Source organism: Cricetulus griseus, chromosome 6, assembly GCF_003668045.3.
Source record: "Cricetulus griseus strain 17A/GY chromosome 6, alternate assembly CriGri-PICRH-1.0, whole genome shotgun sequence".
NCBI classification, from domain to species: domain Eukaryota; kingdom Metazoa; phylum Chordata; class Mammalia; order Rodentia; family Cricetidae; genus Cricetulus; species Cricetulus griseus.
In genome coordinates, this window is record NC_048599.1 from 146,768,938 (window position 1) to 146,794,517 (window position 25,580).

Here is a 25,580-nt window from a genome sequence, read left to right on the forward strand (position 1 = left end):
TGGAGTACAGGGTTTATGAATGCACGTCATGGTGCTGTCTGGCCCAGGTTCAGTGGGAAGTGATGACACAGCAGTGGTCATAAACTCAGGGGGAAGGGACACCTGCTTTCAGGCAGGGGGAGGGTTCCTAGACCATGCACTGGAGTTATCCTAATAAGGTTTCCATAGATGCCAGTGAATGCTAACTTCAGCCAGTGGCCTGAGTTCTTAGCCCCCTTGGGTTTTATTTGGGAACTTAAACACATTTTCTGGGAAAGAAGATGATGAAGTGAGCTCTGAAACAGTGTAGTTAATGTATCAGGGAAAAAAGGGAGGCTTTCACATCTGATTCCTGAGTGACCCTGAAAAGATAAAGTACATGTGTGTTGGAAGGGTATATTCCGGCCACTGATTCCACTGTTGGGTCTACTCTGACACTTCTGAATTGTGATGTAATCTTTTTGGTATAAAAGGAAATAGTTAATTTCCAAACAACAAAAAAATTTGACCATCCCTCCACCCCCCACCCCCCCGGGACCATTCACTATGTTAGCAAATTGTTTCAGGGTACTGGTTTCATTTTGGGTGCAAAACTATGGAATTATTCTCTGGACTTGTGGATAAAATCAGCCACATCTGGTCTGTACACCAGCCAAAACACACAGTCAGAAGCACACGCTGTGCTGAGAAACACAGCAAGAGCAGTAAGCTCACGTTAAAGTTCAGCGCCGTCACTTCAGATGGGAGATTGACCACGAACGAAGCTACCCCATCAGTGGTGTGAGTGACACTTCTCTTTGGTTCCAGGTCAGATGTCTCTTGATTCACATCAACTGTCTGCGCCGTCAGAGTTACCGGGACCCCTCCTACCAGCTGCTCAAGTGAATCCTTAACCTGGACCTGTTTGCCAGAATAATTCCATCAGGTTTCAAATCGGAAAGCCTCTGAAATGGTTTTCTGTCCTCTCTGCCTCCTTCAACCCTACCCACCTTGATGGAAAATGGAATGCCAGGCTTCAAGAAAAGAGGAGTAGCAACCAGATTCAGCGTGTAGGGAGAGAGGACATATTTGATGCCGGGGATTTCTGCCTCTTCTGAAAATCCACCTACGAGGGCAGCAGGCACTGTGTTAATGTTTCCGGAAAGGTGACGGTGGTCTGTAGGAGGCCTGGCTGATTTGTGTACCACACACGTACTCATCCCCTCCACTCATCCCTGCCTTCATTCATTGGCCAGCCGTAGCTGGGATGCGATTCCTGAGTGCAGACAAGAAGCAGGGGCTTCTGAAGCCTACGCAGACAGCTCCCTGTCAGATGTCCCTCTGAAAGTCAGGCTGTAGCACGAGACAGAGGGATTTGAAGGCCATAGTGCCTGCCACTCAGCAGCGGTTCAAGATGCAGTTGAATGTGTTCAGAGGATCCGGGAGAGAGCGGGGACCCCGAGGCTGAGCCTCAACAGGTAGAGAGAACTGGAGAAGAATCAGACACCTTGATACTGAGAAAAGTCCGAAGGCCTACTTGAACATCACAATAGGATTGCCCTGCAGCTTACAATTAAATGATAGTAGGATAATACAAACACCTCTAGTTTCCCCTGCCTCCTCTCTAACACTGCATCTCTATTTCCCCCGGCAGCCAGACCAGTCAGTGCTGTCCTCAAAGAGCAGACTTCACCCCCCTCAGTGCCTTCTTTCTCGGGCCTCTCTGTGGAGGGGACCCTGCTTTACCCCGTTTACCACTTCTGCCTCCAAACCCCACCCTTTCTTCAAGACCAGACATCTTTCCAACATTGTTGTTGGTTACTGTACAACCATCCAGAAGCCGGCCTCCGTTTACAGGGTAATAGCACGGAGCTCTTTGCTCAGAGCACTTTAGAATTCTTGCACAGGTCACTTGCTAACAAGTGTCTTTGTGCACATCTGATACTGATTTGTAAGCCACTTGTGTGCAGCTTTACACTTATACATGCGGTCCTGTACATTTATAAACAGGTTTTGAATATCTCAGTTGAGGAACATAAGAAATGTGGGAGAGACACGTTACTATCATGTTGAAAACAAAAGCCAGGTTGAGCAGTACAGCATCACCTATGCTCTCTAGTGGCTCTTGAGCCTCTAGCAATGCATGTCATCCAATAACATAATTATTTCAATTCTCTATTCTGCCACCAGAGAAGGACAAATTTCAGTAGTGAAGTGTGCCTTAGGAATCACTGAATATCATTATTTTAAAGAAAAAATTTGCCGGGCGGTGGTGGAGCACACCTTTAATCCCAGCACTAGGGAGGCAGATGCAGACAGATCTCTGAGAGTTCGAGACCAGCCTGGTCTTCAAGAGCTAGTTCCAGGACAAAGCCACAAAGAAACCCTGTCTCAAAAACCAAAACCAAAAACAAAAAAAAAGAAAGAAAAAGAAAAGAAAAGAATAAGAAAAAAGCTAGATTTGGTGTGGTTAAATTATTTATTCAAGGTCAGTTGGGGGTTTGATATGAACCTGAAATATAAAACCATAATAGTTGTAAGCAATACTAGAAGTCAGTGAGACTGAGTTTGGAGTAGTAATTAATAGCTATTAAAAACCATGAGAGCCATTAGCAAGAACACATGCTAATAATCCCAGCATTTAAGAGACAGGAACAGTAGGATTGTTGTAGGTTTGAGGCTAGTCTGTGCTACACAGTGAGAGCCTGTGCCAGAACAACAACCAATGAAGGGTATTTGAGAGCCACAGGCAATTAAGTAAATTAAACAGGCTAAAGACGTGCTAGGATGACCCTGCGAAGAAGCTGGGAGAAGAGAGGAAGAGTGGGAGAAGCCAGCGCTCAGGTGGCATTAGGTGTGTGATGAGCACTCTTTAGGTGCTCTTTGGGTAATGACTATTTAGCCTCACTATCACCATATGAGGTCAATGCTATGATTGTACCAGCAACACGGGGAAGGAGACCCGGATAATGATGATGACAGTGACTTGCACTTACATCATACCTTAGCAAACAGTTTTAGGCACATAATCTCATTTTTATTTTGGCTTTATACAGGTGAGACTGGGTGCAAGATGCACAAGTAAAACAGCTATAGAGCTACTGGCAAATGTTAGTTTGCTTTTGTGGTTCTGATGACAGGGATTCAGGCGCTGCTGTACAGCAGAGTGCTCATCCATCTTTAATGGCAGAAAAAAGATGGTAAAACTTAACTATGGAAGAAAATAAGTTATGAAGGAGCTGTAGAAGTCACTTACACCATTGATAAGATGTCTGAATCTATACCAAAAGAATGCTGTACACACACACACACACACACACACACACACACACACACACGCACACTTACTTACCGGAAGATTCTGTGACTGTTACAGCAACATAAAGGTACTTGTCATTTAGCTCCTCTAGGCTTTCATATGATAGTTCTTTAACTGCTGTTTCAGAATCAAATGTGACACGAGCAACTCCATTGATCAACTTTTTAAAAGGAACAAAAGGAAGAGTCAAAATAGAAAATGTAGAGGGAAACTTGAAAGTCTGCTTTTGTCAGCCTCTAAATTGAAGGCAAATTGCTGAAGACACATTTTATTGCCACAAGAGAGTGACTGAGCCTACAGTGACAGCCAGCATGCTGTTTTCTTTTTTCTTTTCTTTTCTTTTTTTCTTTTTTGGTTTTCCAGACAGGGTTTCTCTGTGTAGCTTTGAAGCCTATCCTGGCACTCGAGACCAGGCTGGCCTCAAACTCACAGAGATCTGCCTGCCTCTGCCTCAGAATGCTGTTTTCTAATGAGTTTGTACAAAATTATAGATGTGGAAGGGTTTTTGGCTATTGCATGGTCTTTTGGGTACCAGATGATAATATAGTATACAATAAGTAAAGAAACATGAGGTTTGTTTATATCATATTGTTTAATTACTAATTATATTATTGAATTATTAAAAGATACTATTTTTCTTATGTTTTGTTTTTTATTTATTTCTTATTTGAAAATGGTTTGACCTGGAGGCAGGCATTTTTGTCTGATTAGCTTGATTGATTGATGCTGGGGATTGAACCCAGGACCTCATGCATGTTAAAAATGCACTTTGAGCTACATCCCTTGTCTTTATTCCCTTTAAATCTCTGGGCTTAAAGTAGAATCTTGAATTTTTAGAAGAATCTTAATTTACATATTGAATAAATAAGGCTGTCTTTTCAAAAACAGAAGCTAAATGTTTGATCATGTAAAATGCAAAATCGATGAATGTGCAAATGTATACAAAAGAGACAAGACCCCATGTCATCTGTGGTGTAATGTGGAGAACATTAAATAAGAGAAAGGGAACAAGGGCTTGAATCTCAGTTCCTGTAACAGTCAGCCCTCAAGCCTAGACAGATCTCACCGGTATCCACACATCTTGTGGGCTACTCTGCACGGAAGAGGCTTCTCTGCCTCCAGCTGCTCCATGCCAGAAAGCAGCCTCGTTTTTAAACTAGGAAACAATTCTGGGCATTGTTAAGTATCCCGTTGGGTTAAATGCCCCCCATCCCAGTTGAAAGCCACACTGAAGAAAGCACAAAACATGTTTTAATGAGACCCTAGGCCTGGGAGTGAGGAACCTGTCTGACTCCATTTTGAAGTCAGGAAGCATTATGCTGTATTTTAAAAAATGTTTCTATTTACTGTGAGAGTTGAGTTGCTCTCTGTTTCCTGGAAACTGACCTTCCCCAACCCATGACCTTGATTTGTTTTTTTAGAACACACTGACCCTCTTTGACCCTCCCTACTCCTCCCTGATTCCTCCCTAATCACGTGGTGGGTGACCACATGATTTTTTTTAAAGATATGTATTTTTTTTTGTATTTCCCTATTGTTCTATTGTCTCCTTTCTGTAAAACCTATTTGTGATTTTTACTCCTTAAAAGAGGCCCAAGAGGTAGATTCGGGGCTGCTCTCTTTAACCTGACTTAGGAGGCAGTTGCTGGCCAGCTCTTAGGTATACCCCAATAAAATTCAAGCTTGCTTCAAATTTGGCTCAAATTCTTGCCATAGGGATTAACAGGAACATATAGAATGGCTGGCTAACCATGTTTGGGTGGCCAGGGGCTAAGACCAAAAACCAGTGCAGTGTTGAAACGAAGATGGGATCAGGCACAGAGGAGACAGGAAGGAATAGAGGGAAGAAGAGAAGACTTAGAGGCAAAAGTGGCTATGTTGAAGAAGGGAGGAGATGGCTGACAGGGGAGGCTGGAGCCAAAGAAAGGGCCATGTGTTTATTTTGTTTCTGTTTTGCATGCATGCGTGTTTGTTGTGTTTGCAGTATAAGCATGTGTGTGAACACACAGGTGAGGGTAAATGCATGTGCACATGAAGGCCCAGGTTGGCTCAAGTGTTTTTCCACTTTACTTGTTGAGGTGGGGTCTCTCAGTCCAGCCCAGGGATCAAGGGTATGGCCCAGGTCCACAGTCAGCTTGCTCTGGGGTTTGAAAGGGAGAGTTTATCTGAAGGCCAATAGATGCCCACTGGGGATTTTAACCTCAGTGTCCACACCTGCACAGATGTGGGGTTGGACTATAGAGGGCTTGTACGTGACGATCCCTCCTCACATCATCTTGAGGTCTCAGCAAACATCTTACCGTTGTGACTTGCATTGCTTTCTGCATCATTTCCTTCTGGTCCTCTTTTATACTTTCTCTCAAGCCAAAAAAGACATACACTTCAGCATCCGGGACTACTTTATTATAAAAATATCTGTGAACAAGACCAGAAAGTTGTTTTCCTGACACTGTTACAATCGATGACTCGGGTGAAAAATCTTACCGATTTTAAATTATATAAGGCACCTGATATACTTCTACCCACTATGGTATCTCACCCTTAGAAGACCACAGCAATGAAAAATATGGCTTTTTATGCCAGCACTCTGAGTTCAAGGTCAGCCTGGTCAACATATTGACCTATATATAGTTCATTAGGGGGACTATAGGTGAGAACTTGTCTCAAAAACAAAAATAAAGGTAGCTCAAGGCTTCATGACTTAAAAAGGTAGAAGGAGGTGGAGACAGGAACATGTGACTGTGGACTCCTGACATTTGGGCAGTCCAGGAAGCAGAAATGGGATTCGTCTTTTAGTTTGGCCAGAGCAACGAGAAAAGTGGGGGTGAATATGATTAAAAGACATTGCCTGTATGTGTGTGATTTTCAAAGAATTGAAACAGTGTATTAAATACAAGATACTAGGTGAAGCCTTCTGTATCAGTGTCCACACCCTCAGTCGAGCTGTGTGGTGGTTTGAATGTAATTGGCCTCCATGATCTCAAAGGGAGTGGCCCTATAAAGAGGTGTGGCTTTGTTGGCGTGAGCATGTATGGCCTTGTTGGAGGACGTGTGTCACTGTGGGGGTCAGCTTTGAAGTCTCCTATGCTCAGGTCCTGCCCAGTGTCTCAAGTCAACTTCCCATTGCCTGCAAGATGGACTCTCAGCTACTCCTCCAGCACCACGTCTGCCTGCACACCACCACGCTCCCTGCCATGATGATAATGGACTGAATCTCTGAAACTGTAAGCGATCCGCCCCAATGAAACTTTTTCCTTATAAGAGTTGCTGTGGTCATGGTGTCTCATCACAGCAATAGAAATCTTAACTAAGACATGTGCTTATGAATGCACACACTGAGCTTCAATCTTGAGGATGCTTTTCTCTGCCTTCTAAGGTGACATCAGTCTATCGCCAATTCAAGGAACACAGTAAGTCACAGGCCATCTTAGGACAACTCTGAGAGCTAGAGCCAGAACTAACGTAGCTAATATTAGGATTCAGGCATTATGCTGGCCTGACCCCTGTCACCTGGCAGGATGCACTCAGGCAGTACCCTGGCCAGCCCAGGGTCCTATGGCTGCTATATCACTATGTATTCTGTGTGTCACTATGTAGTCTGTGTGTCACTATGTAGTCTGTGTGCATGTGCTATGTCTCCCTTTAAGAGACAAGCTCCGCCTATTCCCGCTCTCCCCCCCCCCCCCCGTTCCTTTGAAGAGGCAGGCAGATCTTTGTCTGTCTGCCTGACTCTCTTTGTCTCTCTCTCTGTCTCTCAGTCTCTCTTCTTTCTCCCTTCCCTTTCTCCACTCCCCTTCCCCCAGTAAACTTCCCACATAAGTTCTGTCTGCATGGTGTGTTTGTCCTTCACCCGCTGTGCGGCTTCCTGCCAAGGTCCCTCTCATGCTGCAGAATCATAACAGCTAAACTGAGAAAGTCCTTACCTGGCTTTTACAGTGATTTCAAAGTTCTTAAAGTTCTTAAAACCAATGAAGTTACTTTCTGGTTCTATTGAAACAGAGAAACGTGGCAAGACTGGAAATAGAAATGAAGAGATGGTGTTATTATTTATCCAGACAGCTATACTTCCTAGTTGGACAACGGGTAATAAAGCATCTCCATCATCATCACCACCACCACCATCATCATCAACAATGATATCTTTGATAAGCTCTCCCTCTCTCCAAATCAGAGTGAATCCAGACTTGGTTTTTATTTTGGTTATAGTGTATATTATGGACAATAGATTATTTTCCCTGGTAGAGAGGAAGTTCTTTAAAAACAGAACAAGGACTTTTTTTGACTCTGTGTCTCTGTTTTTGTCTTCTATCTATCTATCTATCTATCTATCTATCTATCTATCTATCTATCTCTGTCTCTTCCTCTTATCTTTCTTGTAAGTCTTAAACATAGTGTTTCTTTAATGAGTATTTATTAAATTGAAAATAGCAAAGGAAAATGTGGGTTTATTTAGTATCTCTCTTTCATTAGTAGATAAAATCTATCCAGTATTTTAAGTGCTGTCATAATCTCTGGTGTTAGCATGTCTGTAGAGGGTTGTCTTGATTTTTAGTTGATGTAGGAGGTCCTAGCCCATTGTGGGAGGTGCCATTCCCTGGGCAGGTGGTCCTGGGTTCTATAGAAAAGCTAGCTAAACATGAGCCTGTGAGCCAGCCAGCAAGCAGTGTTTCCTCCACGGTTTCTGCTTCAGGTTCCTGTCCTGACTTCTCTCAGTGACAGACTGTGGCCTGGGAGGTAAGCCAAATAAATCCCCCCTTCCTCTAAGATGCTTCTGGCCATAGTACTTTGCTGGTTAGGATTTTTCATTTTTATTAAAAAGGGATTCCTTTCTGATTACAGTATTCCCTCTCAGTTCCTCTCCTCCTCCTTCCCTCCCATCAAGATCCACTCCCTTTCTGTCTCTCATTAGAAAAGAACAGGCTTCTAAGAGATAACAACAAAACATAACAAAATAAAATATGACAAGATAAAACAAAAACTGTCACATCAAAGTTGGACAAGGCAAACCAACAGAAGGAAAATAAGAAACCACAAAAATCAGAGACCCACTCATTCCCACACTCAGGAGTCCGGTAAAAATACTAATCTGAAAGCTGTACTATACATACAGAGGACCTGGTGCAGACCTGTGTGGGCCCTGTGCTTGCTGCTTCAGTCTCTGTGAGTTCACAGGAGATTTTTCTCTGTTGATTTAAAGGGCCTTGTTCTCCTGGTGTCCTCCATACCCTCTAGCGCTTACACTCTGAGCTCTGAGGGGAGAGATTTGATGGAGACATCCCGTTTAGAGCTGTGTGCTCCAAGGTCTATCTGTCTGACTGCCTCTCTCTCTCTCTCTCTCTCTCTCTCTCTCTCTCTCTCTCTCTCTTCCTCTCTCTGTCTGAGTAATGTCTAGCTGTGGGTCTTTGTATTTGTTCCCATCTTCTGCAGGAAGTGCTGGCTAGTTTTATGTCAACTTGATACAAGCTGTAGTCACCTAAGAGAAGGGACACTCAATTGAGAAAATGCCTCTATAAGATCAGGCTGAGCACAAATCCTGTAGAGGATTTTCTTAGTGACTGATGTGGGAGGCCACAGCCCATTTCGGGTGGTGTCATCCCTGGGCTGGTGGTCTTGGATTCTATAAGAAAGCAGGCTGAGCAAGACATAAGGAACAAACCAGTAAGCAGCTCCCTTCCAGGGCCTCTGCGTCAGCTCCTACCTGCAGGTTCCTGCCCTGTTTGAGTTCCTGTCCTGGCTTCCTTCAGTGATAAATAGTGATGTAGAATTGCAAGCCAAATAAAGCCTTCTCTCCGCAAGTTGCTTTGGCCGTGGTGTTTCATCACAGCAATAGTAGCCCTAACTAGGGTAGTAGTTTATTACCACAACAGAAATCAAGCAACAGGGATAATTAAATGATGTCACAGATGTGTGGAGGTGCTACTTAGGAAATAAACCAAAAGAAAGCTTCTCCAAGTAAATCATGTTAGACTGAGACATGAGACATGAATGGAATAAACTGGCCAAGGAGGGAAATGGGAAAACACCATGTGTAATATTCCCAAGGCTGTGAAAATTAGGCCAAGAGTGGTATAAGATGAGGCTGAAGAAGGAACGGGCCAGCTCAAGCTAAGGACTTAGAGTTCATTTTAAGAGGAATAAAGAGCTAGTTAGTAGGCGCTTCTCAGTGTGAACAACATGATTTTCATTTTGAGATGACTTGATTAGCAAGACAGTTTAGAAACCCGCTGCTGGAGGAGGCTGCTGCAGTTTCCACATAAGCCTAGTGAGATGAACAGATGTGGCAACTGTAGGAAACGAGATACTGGCAAAATCTGGATATGAACAGAATGCAGCCAATGTATGGGAGTGAAAGAGGTCACTTAGATCAGCAAGTTACTGGGAGCTTAATCTTTAAAGTTGAGTTTCATTATGGCAGAATTTGTCACCGTTTTCCCTCTATTTGTTAACTGCTGTGCATCTACCTTTACTATGAATCTCCTGAGGAAATAAAGACCGGCCTCAAGTGGAGACATTCAGTCTGATAACATAGCACATAGCTACTAGAGTGAACTACTACAAGAAATGGGGGAAAATGGGGGAAATGGCGGCAAGGTGGTGCACACCTTTAATCCCAGTACAGAGGCAGGGGAAACTTTGTGAGTCTGAGGCCAGTCTGGTATACAAAGTGAGTTCTAGTTCTAGCATGGCCAGGGCTACACAGAGAAACCCTGTCTCCAAAAATCCAAACCAAAGCAAAAAAAAAAAAAAAAAAAAAAAAAAAAAAAAAAAAGAAAAAAAAGGGGGGGGGGGAAATGAAGCTATTTATAAGTCACATCATGGTCCAGTAATATGACTGATCTCAAAATACGACTATGTTTGGTTTCTAAATGACTCTTATCAGACTCTATTCACTTTCTCTCTAATTATTTATCATAAGACTATAATTCTAGAAAGAACTTTAATAAGCAAGTGCCTTGAGGAAGCACATGTCTCCCAGCTCTGTCATGAAGGACATGATCCAGGAGGATTGGGTGACTTCTTTAAGGTTGACAGCACAAGCTGGGACTAAACACTAGTCACCCAAGCCATCATAACAGTCTCTCTGTGCTCACTCCTTCCGGTACTCTAGAGGTATGGCAAAATCCCTTAGTTATGATAATATAGTAATATTAGAGTTTACCATATTCTTTAATTTCAAAGTATGCAGCGCCAGTTGTTGAAAAATCCTTCTTATATTTAGCTTTAATTGTCCATACACCATACCTGTGGAAGCAAAATATTTCAAAGCATAGATGTTATTAAATAGTTGTAATTTTGACATAGGCAATTCTACTTAAAGATGTTAGAATAAATACAGACATGAATACCCTAAGTAAATATTTTGTGGGAGATTCTAAAGCAATAAATAGAAATAGTTGAATATTTTTCTTTTGATAATATAAATTATTCATTAATTAGATTTTCACATATTGTATTATTTTTCCATGTATTTTGTCTTAATATAGCCATTATGTTGATTTAAAGGGTTGATGATAACTTCAGAATTTACTTAATCCTTGAGTTTAACGATGCTAACATGATATTACAATCTATGCTATATGACAAAACCCTCTGCTTTAGAGGGTCCCTCCCCGTCTCCCATGAGGACCTTCACAGCAGCTTCGGGGCTAAAGTAGCCTTTGCCAAGACCCTGTCCCTGGGTGTGGTCTTTTGATGCCTATTTCAGTCTTTCTTTCTCTCTCTCTCTCTCTCTCTCTCTCTCTCTCTTTCTCTCTCTCTCTCTCTTCCTTCCTTCCTCTCGCTCTCCTTCTTTTGAGTTTTGCTGTTTGCTTGTTTTTGAGGCAGGATCTCACTCTACCTCAGGTTGGCCTGGAATTCATTCTTCACCCCAGACTGGCCTCAAATCCCTGTTGATTCCCATCTCAGTCTCCTACGAGGGCTGGGGTCACAGGCAGGACCACCCTATCTGCCACACTCCCACCTCTCTAGTTTCCAGTTGACTGGACTCCCCAAGGGCAGCCCTTGCCTGGACTGCTTGCTTCGTCTCAGCAGTCATTAGAAGAGATACTTGACATTGACATTATGTTTTCACTTCACAAATGACGCTAAGTGACTCGGTCTCATCAAACCCACTAGTATACACATGGACTATTAACTATGAAGACTGTGACTCCTGTTACTCATTTTTTATCCTTTATTGCAAAGGCTACTTTAGCCCTGAAGATGCAGTGAAGCTCAGCATTGGGAGACAGGGAAGCGCCCTGTAAAGCAGAGGAGACACATGCAAAGGCACTGAGGTGGTAAAGTATGCGTCGGCAGAGTCTCCTAGTGGTGTATACCCTGCATAGGACAAATGGCACACGATAAAGTCAGAGAAATGATAGTGGCGACAAGAAGCTCAATTCTGTACTAGAGAGCACATAGTATTTTCAAAAAATGACACAACTTAAAAATTATTCAATCTACTGAAACTCCCCAGTTTCAATATCAAAACTTTAGAATAATACATTTACTGTAAATTCCTTTTTAGAGAGCACAGGGGAAAGGACAATGGAAGGGTTGGTTGACATTCTGTAGTAGCTGTTTGTAGATGCCCTTGTCTTATACATGTGACACTGCTTTCCATTGGAAACAGGGATGGAGTCTCCATCTATGGACTGCACTGCCCACTTCCAGTGTGATTCAAATATACAGATATGTGATAGCTAAATATGTATCATACTGAAAGCCTCTCTCTCTCTCTCTCTCTCTCTCTCTCTCTCTCTCTCTCTCTCTCTGTGTGTGTGTGTGTGTGTACACATTTCAGGCAGCTATCTCTGTTTCCCAGCCGACAATGAGCCTCTGGGCTCCTCCTGCCTCAGTCCCCTGGGTATCTGGGAAAGTGGTGGGGCTATGCTGGACCCCAGCAGTGAGAACATTTTTCTTTCCCTAGCAGGAAGCAGCCTCACGTGACCAAAGTCTCCGCATTCACATCTGTGGTGCCCTGCCAACACTAGGTGGCTCTATTTGATTGTATATTTCCTTCCCCAACCATTCCAGATGTGCTTTTTTTTTTTTTTTAAAGAAAATTTGTTTATAACAAATATTTTTTACTTACTTAGGATTAGATGGAATCTTGAAGTCAGGAAAAGAGATAATTCCTGTGTAATCATTTTCTTCCATGATGTCAACTTCTGATCCTTCTGGATCCTTTGAATAGAAACAGACAATGCACCTTAGTTCACTTTCTGTGGCTATAAAAGAATATCCGAGACGGGTAATTTACAGGGGATGGAGATTTATTTAGGCTTGTGGCTTTGGAGGTTGGTAAGTCCAAGAGGGTGGAAATGGCATTGGGTGGGTAGGGGAGTCCTTCAGCTCACAGTAATGAGAAGTGGCACAATGAACAGATTCTGCAGGAGGCCTTTCAGCTCTACCACTGTCCCGAGGACTTAGCCCCACCGGAACACCTGGAATTCATTCATAAAGGTAGCTCCCCTCCCCCGCCCTACATATGTCCCACTGTCTCCCACTCTCTCACATTGCCAATCTGAGAATTTAGCTTTACCACATGAACTTTAGGGAGACACAGTGAAACCATAGCAGTTTTCAAAGCACAGAACCCACATTTAAAGTTTCTGACTGCGATATAATCTTTGATCTGCAAAAAAAATATTTCCCAATAGGCATCCATGACTTTGTTAAATATGAAGGACAAAATTCAAGCAAAGATTATGAAAGGCAAATTGTCTACATTGTACACTAAGAGAAATGCAAGCCCAGACCAGACCACACTTGTCATCCAGCACTTGGGAGGGAGAGGAAGGAAGATTGTGAACTCAAGGCCAGCCTGGGCTACACAGTGAGACTTGGCCTCAAAAAAAGGGAGGGGCTTTAATAACATACAGGACAAAAGCAAAATAACTCCTCATTTGGTGTTTAAAAAAAACCTTTTCTTTTGTTAAACTGAAGAACTAGCCCACCTCCAACTTAGGCTTAAAAGCCATCTTATAGTAAAGACAAACTAGGTTCATTCCTGTTTATGATTAAACCTCTGTTTCTCAAGGATTGGGGTATGCCTCATCTGTAACTTTAACTATGAATGGTTCTTAACTGCCTGTTCCAGGAATAGCAATCATGTCTTTGTTTCAAAAAGTTGTCTTGCAACCCTACCTTTGTTTCAAAGATTATATGACCACCTATGACTATCTGGTGTTATGCCCACCTTGCAAGTCTTTGTTTCAGGAGGTTGTTAGGACTAATTTGTTGTGCTTATGCTCTGCTCCTGTATCCCAGCTATTTTGCCCACCCCCAGTGTCCCATTAGGAAACTCCATACTGGAGTTGTAGCAGCCTTGACTTCCTCACATCTAAGGCTTACCTCTCGAACCTTACCTTAGGGGAAGGCAGCCTGGGTACATGAATAAAAAAGCTTGTTTCAATTAATTGCTTGCTTTAATTAATATGACCATAGTGATTTGGGTTGGTGGTCTTTCTCCTCTGATCTTTGGGATTAACAAAACATTTCTCTCTGTCTTATCTCTGTCTCTGTCTGTCTCTGTCTGTCTGTCTCTGTCTCTGTCTCTGTCTTTCTCTCTCTCTCTCTCTCTCTCTCTCTCTCTCTCTCTCTCACACACACACACACACACACACACACACACACACACACACACGCACGCACACACTTTTTAGCCCTGACACAACCCGTTAAATGGTTATACACACTGAAAGTTCTCATAAATCTTCCCCATGAGTGACATTGTATTGGGGTCAGTGACATGGGACTTTCTTAGATCTCTTCATGGAGTCCCTGGTGAGTCTTAACTTAAAAACTCAACATTGTTTACCATTTACCATGACTGGGATTCATGGCTGGAAGTTTGGGGTATATTTTTTCTTGAATTACAAATTGGAAAACTGACAAAAGCCTGCTTTAAACAACAATGGTCCTCGTAGATTTACAGCTGAGTGTCTTCCTAGCTGTTCTTTGTCACATCATCATTCACTAGGGACCTTTCTCAAATCCTTTGCTCAGATTGCTTCCTACATCCTGCCTCCTTGTGGCTCTGGGTTCAACCCTCTACCCACAGGAAGCTCTTTCATGGATGACAGGCATCCATTTCTTTTGCATGTGGTTCCAAGATTCAGTTTCACTCAAGTTCACTTGCAGCAAGGTAGGAAAAGAGAGCCTGTGTGGCTTCACCCCTTATTCTCCAGTAGATGTAAGAACATTTGAGCTGACATCTCTCCAGGCTTTGCCAGCCAATTATTCACTCTGCTTGTGTCTACACTATTCTCATTGTGCTGGCTAGTTGTATGACAACTTCACACAAGCTAGAGTCATCAGGAGGAGGGAGCCAAAATTGAGAAAGCACCTCCATAAGATCAGGCTGTAGGCCAGTCCATAGGGCATTTTCTTAATTATTAATTGATGTGCAAGTGCCTAGCCCATTGTGGGTACTGCTGTCCCTGGACTGGTGGTCCTGGGTGCTATAAGAATGCAGGCTGAGCACGGGGAAGAAGCCAGTGAGCAGCCTTTCATGGCCTCTACATCAGCTCCTGCCACAAGGCCCCTGCCCTGTTTGAATTCCTATCCTGACTTCCTTCAATGATGGACTATGATGTGGAAGTGTAAGCCACATAAACCCTTTCCTCCCCAACCTGCTTTTGGTCAGGGTGTTTCATTACAGCATGAGTAACCCTAATTAAGACATTAATATTTCCTGCTTCTATAATTAACTCATGCTCGTCCCTACGTGGATAGCCTTCATCACTTCAAAAGAACCCATGGCAGGTCCTTTCATTAAGACCTAATTCGGGGTTTTCTTTACCTTTTTCCACTCCAGAGAAGGAATGTATCACCCCTCAGGCTCATCATAATGCATTTTCCTCCAGAATCCTTGAGTCATAAATGCACATTTCGCTATATATTCTAGTACAGTTTTGTTCTAATACACACTCCTTTATATGTACATTCTAAATTTGTTTGAGAATGAAAAAGATGCCTATAGGTAATTTGCAGTACTATCACTGTTGGTATGTGAGCAGTTGACTAATTGCAGTAATTATTTCTTCACAAAAATGTCTCTGGGAATTTATTATAAATTTATGAATAGGTAAAACTGTGGAAGTTGTTTTCACATCATCTGCTGTGTATGATTTGCAGTTTAGTGAATGGTAGATGCTGAGCATATTAGTATACTAGATATTAACATCTAAGCTCCTTAAAAATAAGTGAAATCATACAAATCAAAGTTTTATATATCACAGACAGCCAAGTGATTCTTTTTAGATTTATTTTGTTATTTGGGGTGTATAAATGCTTTGCCTGCATGTCTGTCCATGTACCACATGTGTGTCTGGTACCCAAGAAGGTGGTGAGCCTTCATGTGGGTGCTGGGAATTGAACCTGGGTCCTTTGCAAGAACAACAAGTCCTTTAACCAATGAATCAGCTCTCCCACCCTGACATTTATTTCTTGATGGGCACACTTTAAAAAGAAGTAGTGTGGAGGACAGATGTCGGTGGTTTAGATCAGTAGCCTTCCCTGTGTTAGCTTGTCTGGGCTTTCTACCTGTCTGTCGTAAGGTATAAATCTATAATGCTACATCCATGCTAAGCATTTATAACCATTTTTGTTACAGCAAATGATTTAGTGTGGTGTATGGATGGAATTGTGGAGGGAGGTTCCTCAATAAAATAAAAAAGGTTAAAGAGATTTTCACAGAAATAAATACTTACTATGAAAGTTAAGACAGTCTCCCTTTTGGCTGGCTTCAAGTCGTCATTCAGCGAGTAGACTCTAACTTTTACTGCAAAAACATGCAATTATCATCAGAAACTCTGACAGACAAGCAGGTTTCAGTCTTTCATTTATTTATTTACTTTTCTTTCACTTTTTATTTTTAGTCAGGGTTTCATTAAATTGATTATCCTGATCTTGAACTCACTCTGAAGCCTAGTCTGACTGTGAACTCATAATCCTCCTGCCTCAGCCTCTTGAATAGCTGGGATTACATTCTCATTTAAAAGGCTACATACACAATCCATAAATGAAAATATATATTCAATCTCTCTATCTCTCTGTTTCTCTCAAAAGAAAATATATATTAAAAAGAAAGAGACTAACCAGGGATTTATTATATATATGTGTTCCTTTGGGAACACATCCATAGTATAAATAATTGTATTTGTAATTATCAAGTAGCTACCATATGATTAGAGTATCAGATGTTGTTTTTGAGTTGATGGAAAATTGGAAGTTTGATTCAGACAGTATGTATTCTTCTACTTACAAAATCGAACAGGGAGGCAGCTGGGCATTGGTGGCGCACACCTTTAAGCCCAGCACTCAGGAGGCAGAGGCAGGCAGATCTCCGTGAGTTTGAGACCAGCTTGGTCTACAAGAGCTAGTTCCTGGACAGTCTCCAAAGCCACAGAGAAACCCTGTCTTGAAAAATCAAAGAACAAAACAAAATCTAACAGGGATAAAATACTATGACCAACAGCAACTTGGTAGGAAAGGGTTTATTTCAGCTTACAACTCTCAGGTCACACTCCCTCACCAAGGGAAGTCAGGGCAGGAACTCAAGGCAGGAACCTGGGGGCAGGAACTGAAGCAGATGCCATGGAGGAGTGCTGCTTACAGGCTTGCTCTTCCTGGCTAGCTACCCTGCTTTTATAAAATCATGGCCATTTGCCCAGGGATATCACCTCCCCCAACCCCCATCATGGGCAGGGCCCACCTACATCAATATCTGGCAAATTGTATTATTATCTTTTTTTAAAATCAGATGAGGAATGGAGCTGTGAGAGTAATTCACACATGATCACATAGTCAATAAACAGCCAATTCTTGGATTTGACCCCAGTTAATATGGTTCCAGAGTAATGCACACATCATCACAGAGTCAATAATAGCCAATGCTTGTTTGACCTAGTAAGTATGGCTCCAGACTACATAAACTACTCTATTTTGCTATCTGTTACCAAAGGAGAAACATTTATAAGAAGTTGTTTCATTTTCATTTATGACTAAATTAAGTGAAAAAACTGTGTCTTATCAGTCAAGTCCTGATAGGAAAAATAAGGCCATTCCTAAGGTAAGCCCTAACAACCAAGAATGGTCCTGGACTCTGGGATGTAGACTACATACTTGCTATACAAGTCTGATGACCTGAAGTGGTAGGGATTGCGAATGGTACCCGTTCCATGAAGCATCCTCTATGATAGGAGGGCAAGGGGAGTTTATACTTGTTTTTAGGTAGGATGGAGGTGAAAAAGGTCCAATATTTATGGGTAGAGACTATAACTTTTCTTTGAAAAAAATCTTTTTTTTTTTTCAGCCTTAAAAGAATTTTAGGTGAATGGGTGTTTTGCCTGAATATGTTTGTGTACTGTGTACATGCTATGTCTGCAGAGGCCAGAAGAGGGTGACAGATCCCTTGAGACCAGAGTTACAGACAGTTGAGCCAATAAACGGGTGCCAGTGCTGAACCATCTCTCCAGTCCCACGTCCCCCAGACATCTTCTTTCGGTCATGAGCTTACACTATTCTCCAAGCGGCATCCTCGCCCTCTGTAGGCTTTTCCTGCCTGAGTCAGTCATAGCAGGTGCTCTATCCACGTCACCATCGACATCATCAATGACCACCGTTAGCATAATGCAATGCTTTTGAATGAAGCCGGACGATCCTGTCTCCCTTGCTCTGTCCTCTCCATCAGTGTTAGTTATGACATCTCATCTCCTCCCTTTTCCACATCTGGGTCGCTTACAGATCATCTCTGATGTGGTTTACAGTCAATGATGGAGAGGAGGAGAGATGAAAGAATTGAAGACTGACAGGAGGAGCAGCATTCCTAGGCTCCTGTGTAAATCGGGGCTTTCTTTAACCACAGGGGCTGGGCAGACTAGGCCCCCTTCCCTCTGTAACAGGAGAGGGAAGTGTCTTAGCAGACACTTTCGAAGACAAATGACCGTTGATACTACTACCCACCCATTCCCAGGATGCGGTTCTTCTCGTCTGAAACATCCAGTCTCCCCATGCTGGGTGTTGTTTCCCAGTTTGAGAACTCAGTCCTGACTCTGCACTTGTTATGAACATGGCTCTATAATAAATATTTCTCCTTTGTCAAAATTTTATTTGAAATAAAGTTTATTTGTTTACTGTGTAAGTTCTAACAACATTTTACAATGTTTAGGGAGCTTTTTATCTTCTTAGAAATAACTGATAATGTGGCAAATGTAATTTTTGATTTTTCAATCTATTTAGAAATTTTCCTATAAATTAAAAATCAAATGCTATTTGAAAATATAAAAGTAATTAGGAACTGAGGACTGGTTTTGATTTTTTTTTTCAGGGTGGAAACCATTTTCCCCTCAGTTCCATGTGTCAAAAAGGTCTATATCAGTTTCCCCACAAAGAAGTGCTTCATATTCTACCTGACTGGTCTGGAGTGTAAACAGGTTTGTCTGTATGTATGAAGAGAAATCCATTGTCATAGGATAGTGGCATTTTTTTCGATTTTGAGAAATGCTTTGACACGACTTCTAGGTACACATGTGAGACTGGGTCTTGTTCTCCAGGCAGTTGGCTGGGTTGTATCTGTAAGAATAACAATGGAAAAGGTATAATTCTAAGGTTATAAAGCATACTGCAAAGCCACTGCAATCTCATTAGAACCAAAAAACAATGCTGCACATTGCATCATTTAGAAAGTGGTATAGCCTAGCACTCTAGAGACCACAAGTTCAAGATCACCCTGGGCTACATAGTGAATAACCATCTCAAAAATTAAACCAACTCAACCAGCAAGTTAAAAAAATCAACAAAATGGCACCAAGAGCTAGAAGGGCAAATTAGTTTTGTCAAAAGCCCTTCATTGTCTAATGTCATGATGAAAATTTAGCTGTCGGCAATGGAAAGTTTTTGTTTTCTAAGAACTCTGAAAAGGGGCTGGAAAGACACCTCAGTTGGTAAAGTATTTGCCTTGCAAATATGAGGTCCTGAGTTCAAGTCCCCCAAATCAATGTTACAAAAACACTGGGTGTTGTGGCCAGTAGTTGTAGTCCCAAAACCTGGGAAGTGGAGACAGACAGATGCCTGGGGCCCACCACTTGGCCAGCCTCCTCTACCTGGTGAATTCCAGGCCACTGAGAGACACTGTTATAAAAAATAAGGCAGATGGCAACCAAGGGATCACAGATGAGCTTGTCCTCTGGCCTCCACAAGTATGTGTTTGGTCACTGGCACACACACACACACACACACACACACACACACACACACACACACACACACACTCACATGGGGGGCGTGGAGGAAAGTAACAGTCTAAAAAAAAAAACAACAACAACAACAAAAAAAACAAGCAAAACAAAACCCAGAGACTCAAATACAACAATGGCAAAATGACTGAGCAGATCTGCAGTCCAATCAGACAGGTAAATACTGTATCATGTACTGGGTCTAAATACTGGGTCTAAATACTGTATCATGTACCATAGAGTGCTGGGATCTCCTCTTGGGGATTGATGGGAGCAGCAGCTGGGTGGTTGTGGAGGCAAAGCTCCGCCCTGGATAGCCCATTCTGAGAATCTAGGGGCAGTATCAGGGGACTACTCTGGGTTCTAGCATGCAGAATACCTCTAGTTACAGTGTTGAAATGTGGTCTGAAACATAGACAAGAGTGAGACTTACTAGCTCTGCAGAACAGGGATAAAAGTGTTTGCCAATGGAAAGCTCACCAGTAGCCCTTTTCTAGTACCCAGAGACCTTAAGACTCCTCTCACTATTGTACTCCTGCCTGGCCTAAAACCACACCTTCTGGATGTGGGACCAATGATACAAAGATCAACACAGGAAACCTAACACCACAAACGTCCAGCTGTTATGAGAGGATACCAAGCCAAATTGTCAAAGAAGTGCAATGCAGAGAGATATGGTTCACCCTGGAGAGTGATGGCATAGACACCCTGTACCTGGGGCCACAGTGAGTACTCTGCACCCTGTACATGTGCATGGCCACATAAACACAGTCTGTCCCTGAACACACCGAGGCAAGTGACCACATAGGGACAGATGCTACTTAATAGCTATATTTAATTTTGTAGACCACTTTGTACCACATTATTCTCCCAAAGGGCAGAGGCGCTTTCTATGCCTTGGCCTTCTGGTGATTCAGTTGCTTTAGGTTGAGTAGTTACACTTTTTTTTTTTAATTCTTTTCTGTTTCCATGCCACCTTTAACTGGAACTACTCCGTTTCGTCCCTTCTTTATTGATTCCATTCACTTTTCTCCCCATTTTTCCTTGTTGTTTTAATGATAATGGCTAATTTTACTTGTTACTTTACTTAACTTAATATTTCCTTCCATTCCTACTCTGAATAGCTAATACCTAAATCACACTATGTTTTCTTTGATCCTTTATTGTCCTGAAGTTATTGTAATTGAAAAGTGATTGCGTTTAATTTATCTTACTGTATTTTCATAGCAGGCCTATATCAGTTGTGGGTTGATTCTGCAGTTAGAATTCTATTCTTAGAGTAGTAATAGAGATTGTGCCTGGACCCTTGAGCATGTGAGTTGAGAGTTTAGCCACTGGACCAGTCTAGAATTAGAGGAATAACAAATAAATCCAACTACAACTTAGTTCCTGAACTGAAGAATACAGGTAATTAAAAAAACAACCAATGACCTAATCCCAGATGCTCAAATCCAATTACGGTAACAAAAGAAACATTAAAAAAAATCACAACATGACTCCTCCCAAAATCACCAAGTTACAGTAATTGGTTCCAAAGAATGTAAATTAAATGAAATCCCAAAGAATTTAAAATAATGATTATAAGAATGTTCATTGAATTGCTGGATCTTGTGGTAGACTGATTCCCATTTTCCTGAGGAATCGCCATACTGATTTCCAAAGTGGCTGTACAAGTTTGCACTCCCACCAGCAGTGGAGAAGTGTTCCTCTTTCTCCACATCCTCTCCAGTGTAAGTTATCATTGGTGTTTTTTATTTTAGCCATTCTGACTGGAGTAAGATGGTATACCCAAAAGAAGCACATTCATACAAGGACATCTGTTCAACTATGTTCATAGCAGCATTATTTGTAATAGCCAGAACCTGGAAGCAACCTAGATGCCCCTCAACTGAAGAATGGATAGAGAAAATGTGGTACATTTACACAATGGAGTACTACTCAGTGGAAAAAAACCATGGAATCTTGAAATTCGCAGGCAAATGGATGGAACTAGAAGAACCATTCTGAGCGAGGTAACCCAGTCACAAAAAGACAAACATGGTATGTATTCACTTATATGTGGATTTTAGACATAGAGTAAAGGATTACCAGCCTACAATCCACAATGCCAGAGAAACTAGTAAACAAGGAGGACACTAAGAGAGACATGGTTACCTGGAGAAGGGAAAGGGACAAGATCTCCTGAACAAATTGGGAGCACGGGAAGAGTGGGGAGGGAGCTAGGAGAATGAGAAGGGGAGAAGAGGAGGGATACAGAGGACATGAGGGAGCAGAAAGGTTGAGTAGGGGCAAGAATAGAAGATAACAAGAATGGAGATGCCATAATAGAGGGAGACATTTTAGGTTTACAGAGAAATCAGGCACTAGGGAAAGGTCTGGAGATCTACAAAGATGATACCAGCTAACAATCTAAGCAACAGAGGAGAGGCTACCTTAAATGCCCTCCCCTTATAATGAGATTGATGACTGACTTGTATGCCACCTGATAGCCCTCATCCAGCAGCTGGTGGAAGCAGAAGCAGACACCCACAACTAATCACTGAACTGAACTAGAATCCAGTTTCAGAGAAGGACGAATGATGAGCAAAGGGATCCAGACCAGGCTGGTGAAACCCACAGAAACAGCTGACCTGAACATCGGGGAGCTCTTGGTCCCCAGACTGATAGCTGGGATACCAGCAGGGGACTGATCCAGACCCCAGGAACATGGGTTTTAGTGAGAAAACCTTGGAAATCTAAGGTAGTAGTTCTCGTACTTATCCCTAGCATAGGTGTGGACTTTGGGAGCCCATTCCACATAGAGGAATACTCCCTGAGCCAAGACACACGGGATGGACCAAGGCCCAAATGATACAATAGTCTCTGATGACACCCTATGGAAGGCCTTACCCTCCAGAGAAAGAACATGTAATGGGTAGGGTTTTAGTTGGGGAGAATGGTAGGGGAGGAAGGGAGGGAGAGGGAAATGGGGTTGACATGTAAAATAATCATGTTTCTAATTCAAATAAAAAAATCTGCAAAAAAAGACAAATTGAGATTTTTAGAAACTAAAACCTTAATAAGATGAATTTGAAACCCAGAGGAAGCCTTTCCAAAGGAGTGTATCAAGCAGAAGATGTGGCTTAAAGGTAATACAGAAAACTTAGAGAAGCCAGACAATGGCTATAATAAAAGAACAATAACACATGAACGGACAGAGCATACACCATTTATGGAACACCATGAAAATAACAACTCTATAGTTCAGGGACACAGAAGAGATCAAGCTAAAAAGCCTAGGAAACATATTCAACAAAATCAAAATGGAGCAACTTTCAAATCTATGGAAAGAAATAGGTTTCTGGAAACAGAAGACACTTAATATTCCAGATACATTAGATCAGAAAAGAATCTTTCCACATCATACTATAATTGAAACACTAAGTATATAGAATGAATAAAGAATATTGAAAGCTGCAAGTGAGAAACACAGAATCATTTATAAAAACAAAACACATCAGAATAACAGCAAATTTTTCAACAGAAACTCCAAATACCAAGAGAATATGGAACAATGTATTTTTAGCTGTGAAAGACAATTGCCAAACTAGATAACTATATCCAGCAAAGGTTTCCCTCATAATTAAAGAAGAAAGAAAATCTTCTAACAATAAACACTGACTAAAGGAATTTATGACCAGACATCAGCATCACAGATGCCACAATGAAAAGAAAGATGATCACATCTATGAAACCACAAGAAAGAATAAGCTGCACTAGAACTGCATGATTAAGGAATAGAAAGAGCCAAACACTGCAAAACAGCAAAACAATAGGATTTAACACAACTTCCAGTAGTAAGACTGGATGTCAATAGTCTCAATTCTCCAATTGAAAGACACAGTATAGCAGATTGATGTTAACCATGGAACTTATCTGTTTGTTGACTGCTAGAAACACTGCTTACTGGCAAAGACAAACAGCCTTAGAGTGAAAGAGTTGAAAAAGGAATTCAGAGCAAAAGCACTAGCCAACAAGCAAGCGTAGCTACCATGACACCTGAAAAAATAAACTTAAAAACTAGTCAAGCCAGGCCGTGGTGGCGCACGCCTTTAATCCCAGCACTCAGGAGGCAGAGGCAGGCAGATCTATGTGAGTTCGAGACCAGCCTGGTCTACAAGAGCTAGTTCCAGGACAGCCTCCAAAGTGACAGAGAAACCCTGACTCCAAAAAAAAAAAAAAAAAAAAAAAACTAGTCAAAAAAGATTAAAAAGCTACTTCGTATTAATTAAGGCAACAATCCATTAGGAAGACATTCAATCCCAGACATATGTATGTATGTTGGACATCAGCACAGCCAGATATATAACAAACAACATTGGATGCAAGGCACAGACTGACATCAACAGAGCAATAGTAGTTATCTTCAGCATCATACTCTCACCAGACCAAAAGAAAATCAGCCAAGAAATATCAGGTTTAAATACTATTATAAGTCATATGAACTTAACAAAACATTCATAGACTATTCCACCCAAACACTGAAGGAAACATGTTTTTATCAATGACTCACAGAACTTTCTCTAAAGTACACACCTTTTAGGACATACATGTCTAGCTGAGTAAAAACTTTTAAATGATTTCTTACATTCTATCTGAGGACAATGAACTCAAACTAAAAATAAATAGCTGGAAAATTATAGAAAATATGCAAAGTCATGCAGATTGAACAACACATCACCAAATAATGAGCAAGTCACCAAAGATGAAGAGTGAAATTAAAAACTCCAAGAATCAAATAAAAATGAAAACAACAGAATCTGGGAATACAGTTAAAATGGTTATGGGAGGGGATTTTACAGCTAAAAATTGCCTATAAAAACCCCAACAATCACAAATAATGATGCACTTCACTGTCCTAAAGAAAATGAACAAGCCAAAAGTCGAATTAGTGGATTGAAAGAAGTGAACAACATGAAGAATCAATCAGTGAAACAATAAATGGTTTCTCTGAAAAGATAAGCCAGACTAGCAAAGAATGGGTACTGCTTTTGCAAGAGGGTCCCAGATACCTGTGTCAGATGTGTCTCACGGCCATCTATACTTCCACTCCAGGGATCTGACATGTCTGATCTCCAAGGGCACCTCCACTCATCCCACACATTCATATAATTGAAATTAGGATTAATTTTAAAGGAGAAATAAGATTCAGTAGCTCTTATCAAGCTATCGGAGATAGATAATGACAATGAAGATGAAGATAGGTAGGTAGATAGATAGACTGATAGATAAACTAAAACTAGAGATGAAAAGATAGACATTACTACAGATTTTTAACAAAACTCAGCAACTTGTTGGAATAAGTTTTGAAAGCCTATTTTCCAATGAATAGTGCAATGAAGCACATATGAAGAGAAGAAATAGATAAATTTCTTGACATGTATGACCTAACAAAATGAAATTAAGAGAACGTGTGCAACTTAAACTAATCTAAAACAAGTCAATGAGATTCAAACAGTAATAAACTTACTAAAAATGCCCAACCCCAGATGTAGTCACAGCTGATCCTGTGCTGCCCACACTATCCCATTAAATAAAAATGAATAGTGCTGTTCTAATTTGCTTTTTAATGTAAGAGCAGAAAATCTTGAAGCTGTTAGAGGAAAGCATAGGAAGACACTTCAAGATACAAACACAGGCAAGGACTCTCTGAACAGGACCCCAAGAGTTCAGGAAACAATAACACCTAGAACTAACAAACATGATTGAAAGAAATGATTAATTTTTCTGTACAACGAGGGAAACAAGTGAAAATGTGTAATGCATAATAGGAGAATTTTTCTTAAACATTTGATGGAGAATTATTATCTAGAATAAAGGACTTTTTGTTTGTTTGTTTGTTTTGTTTTTCGAGACAGGGTTTCTCTGTGGCTTTGGAGCCTATCCTGGAACTAGCTCTTGTAGACGAGGCTGGTCTCGAACTCACATAGATCTGCCTGCCTGCCTCTGCCTCCCAAGTGCTGAGATTAAAGTTGTGCCCAACTTAGAATAAAGAACTTTTAAAACTAAGTACTAAAACAAAATGAAACAAAACTCCAAAC

General features: G+C 41.4%; 1 protein-coding gene across 1 annotated transcript in view; it reads right to left on the minus strand.

Annotated features, from left to right (window-relative positions):
• LOC100753880 (complement C5) overlaps positions 1 to 25,580 on the minus strand; it is a 95,131-nt gene that overhangs the window by 60,655 nt on the left and 8,896 nt on the right. The window contains exons 3-11 of the mRNA XM_027423696.2: positions 18,676 to 18,838; positions 15,976 to 16,046; positions 12,354 to 12,445; positions 10,437 to 10,519; positions 7,201 to 7,291; positions 5,578 to 5,692; positions 3,311 to 3,437; positions 969 to 1,084; positions 694 to 879 (exon numbers count right to left, since the gene is read on the minus strand). Coding sequence (XP_027279497.1) covers positions 694 to 879; positions 969 to 1,084; positions 3,311 to 3,437; positions 5,578 to 5,692; positions 7,201 to 7,291; positions 10,437 to 10,519; positions 12,354 to 12,445; positions 15,976 to 16,046; positions 18,676 to 18,838 — 1,044 coding nt within the window. The remainder of the gene's footprint in view (positions 1 to 693; positions 880 to 968; positions 1,085 to 3,310; positions 3,438 to 5,577; positions 5,693 to 7,200; positions 7,292 to 10,436; positions 10,520 to 12,353; positions 12,446 to 15,975; positions 16,047 to 18,675; positions 18,839 to 25,580) is intronic.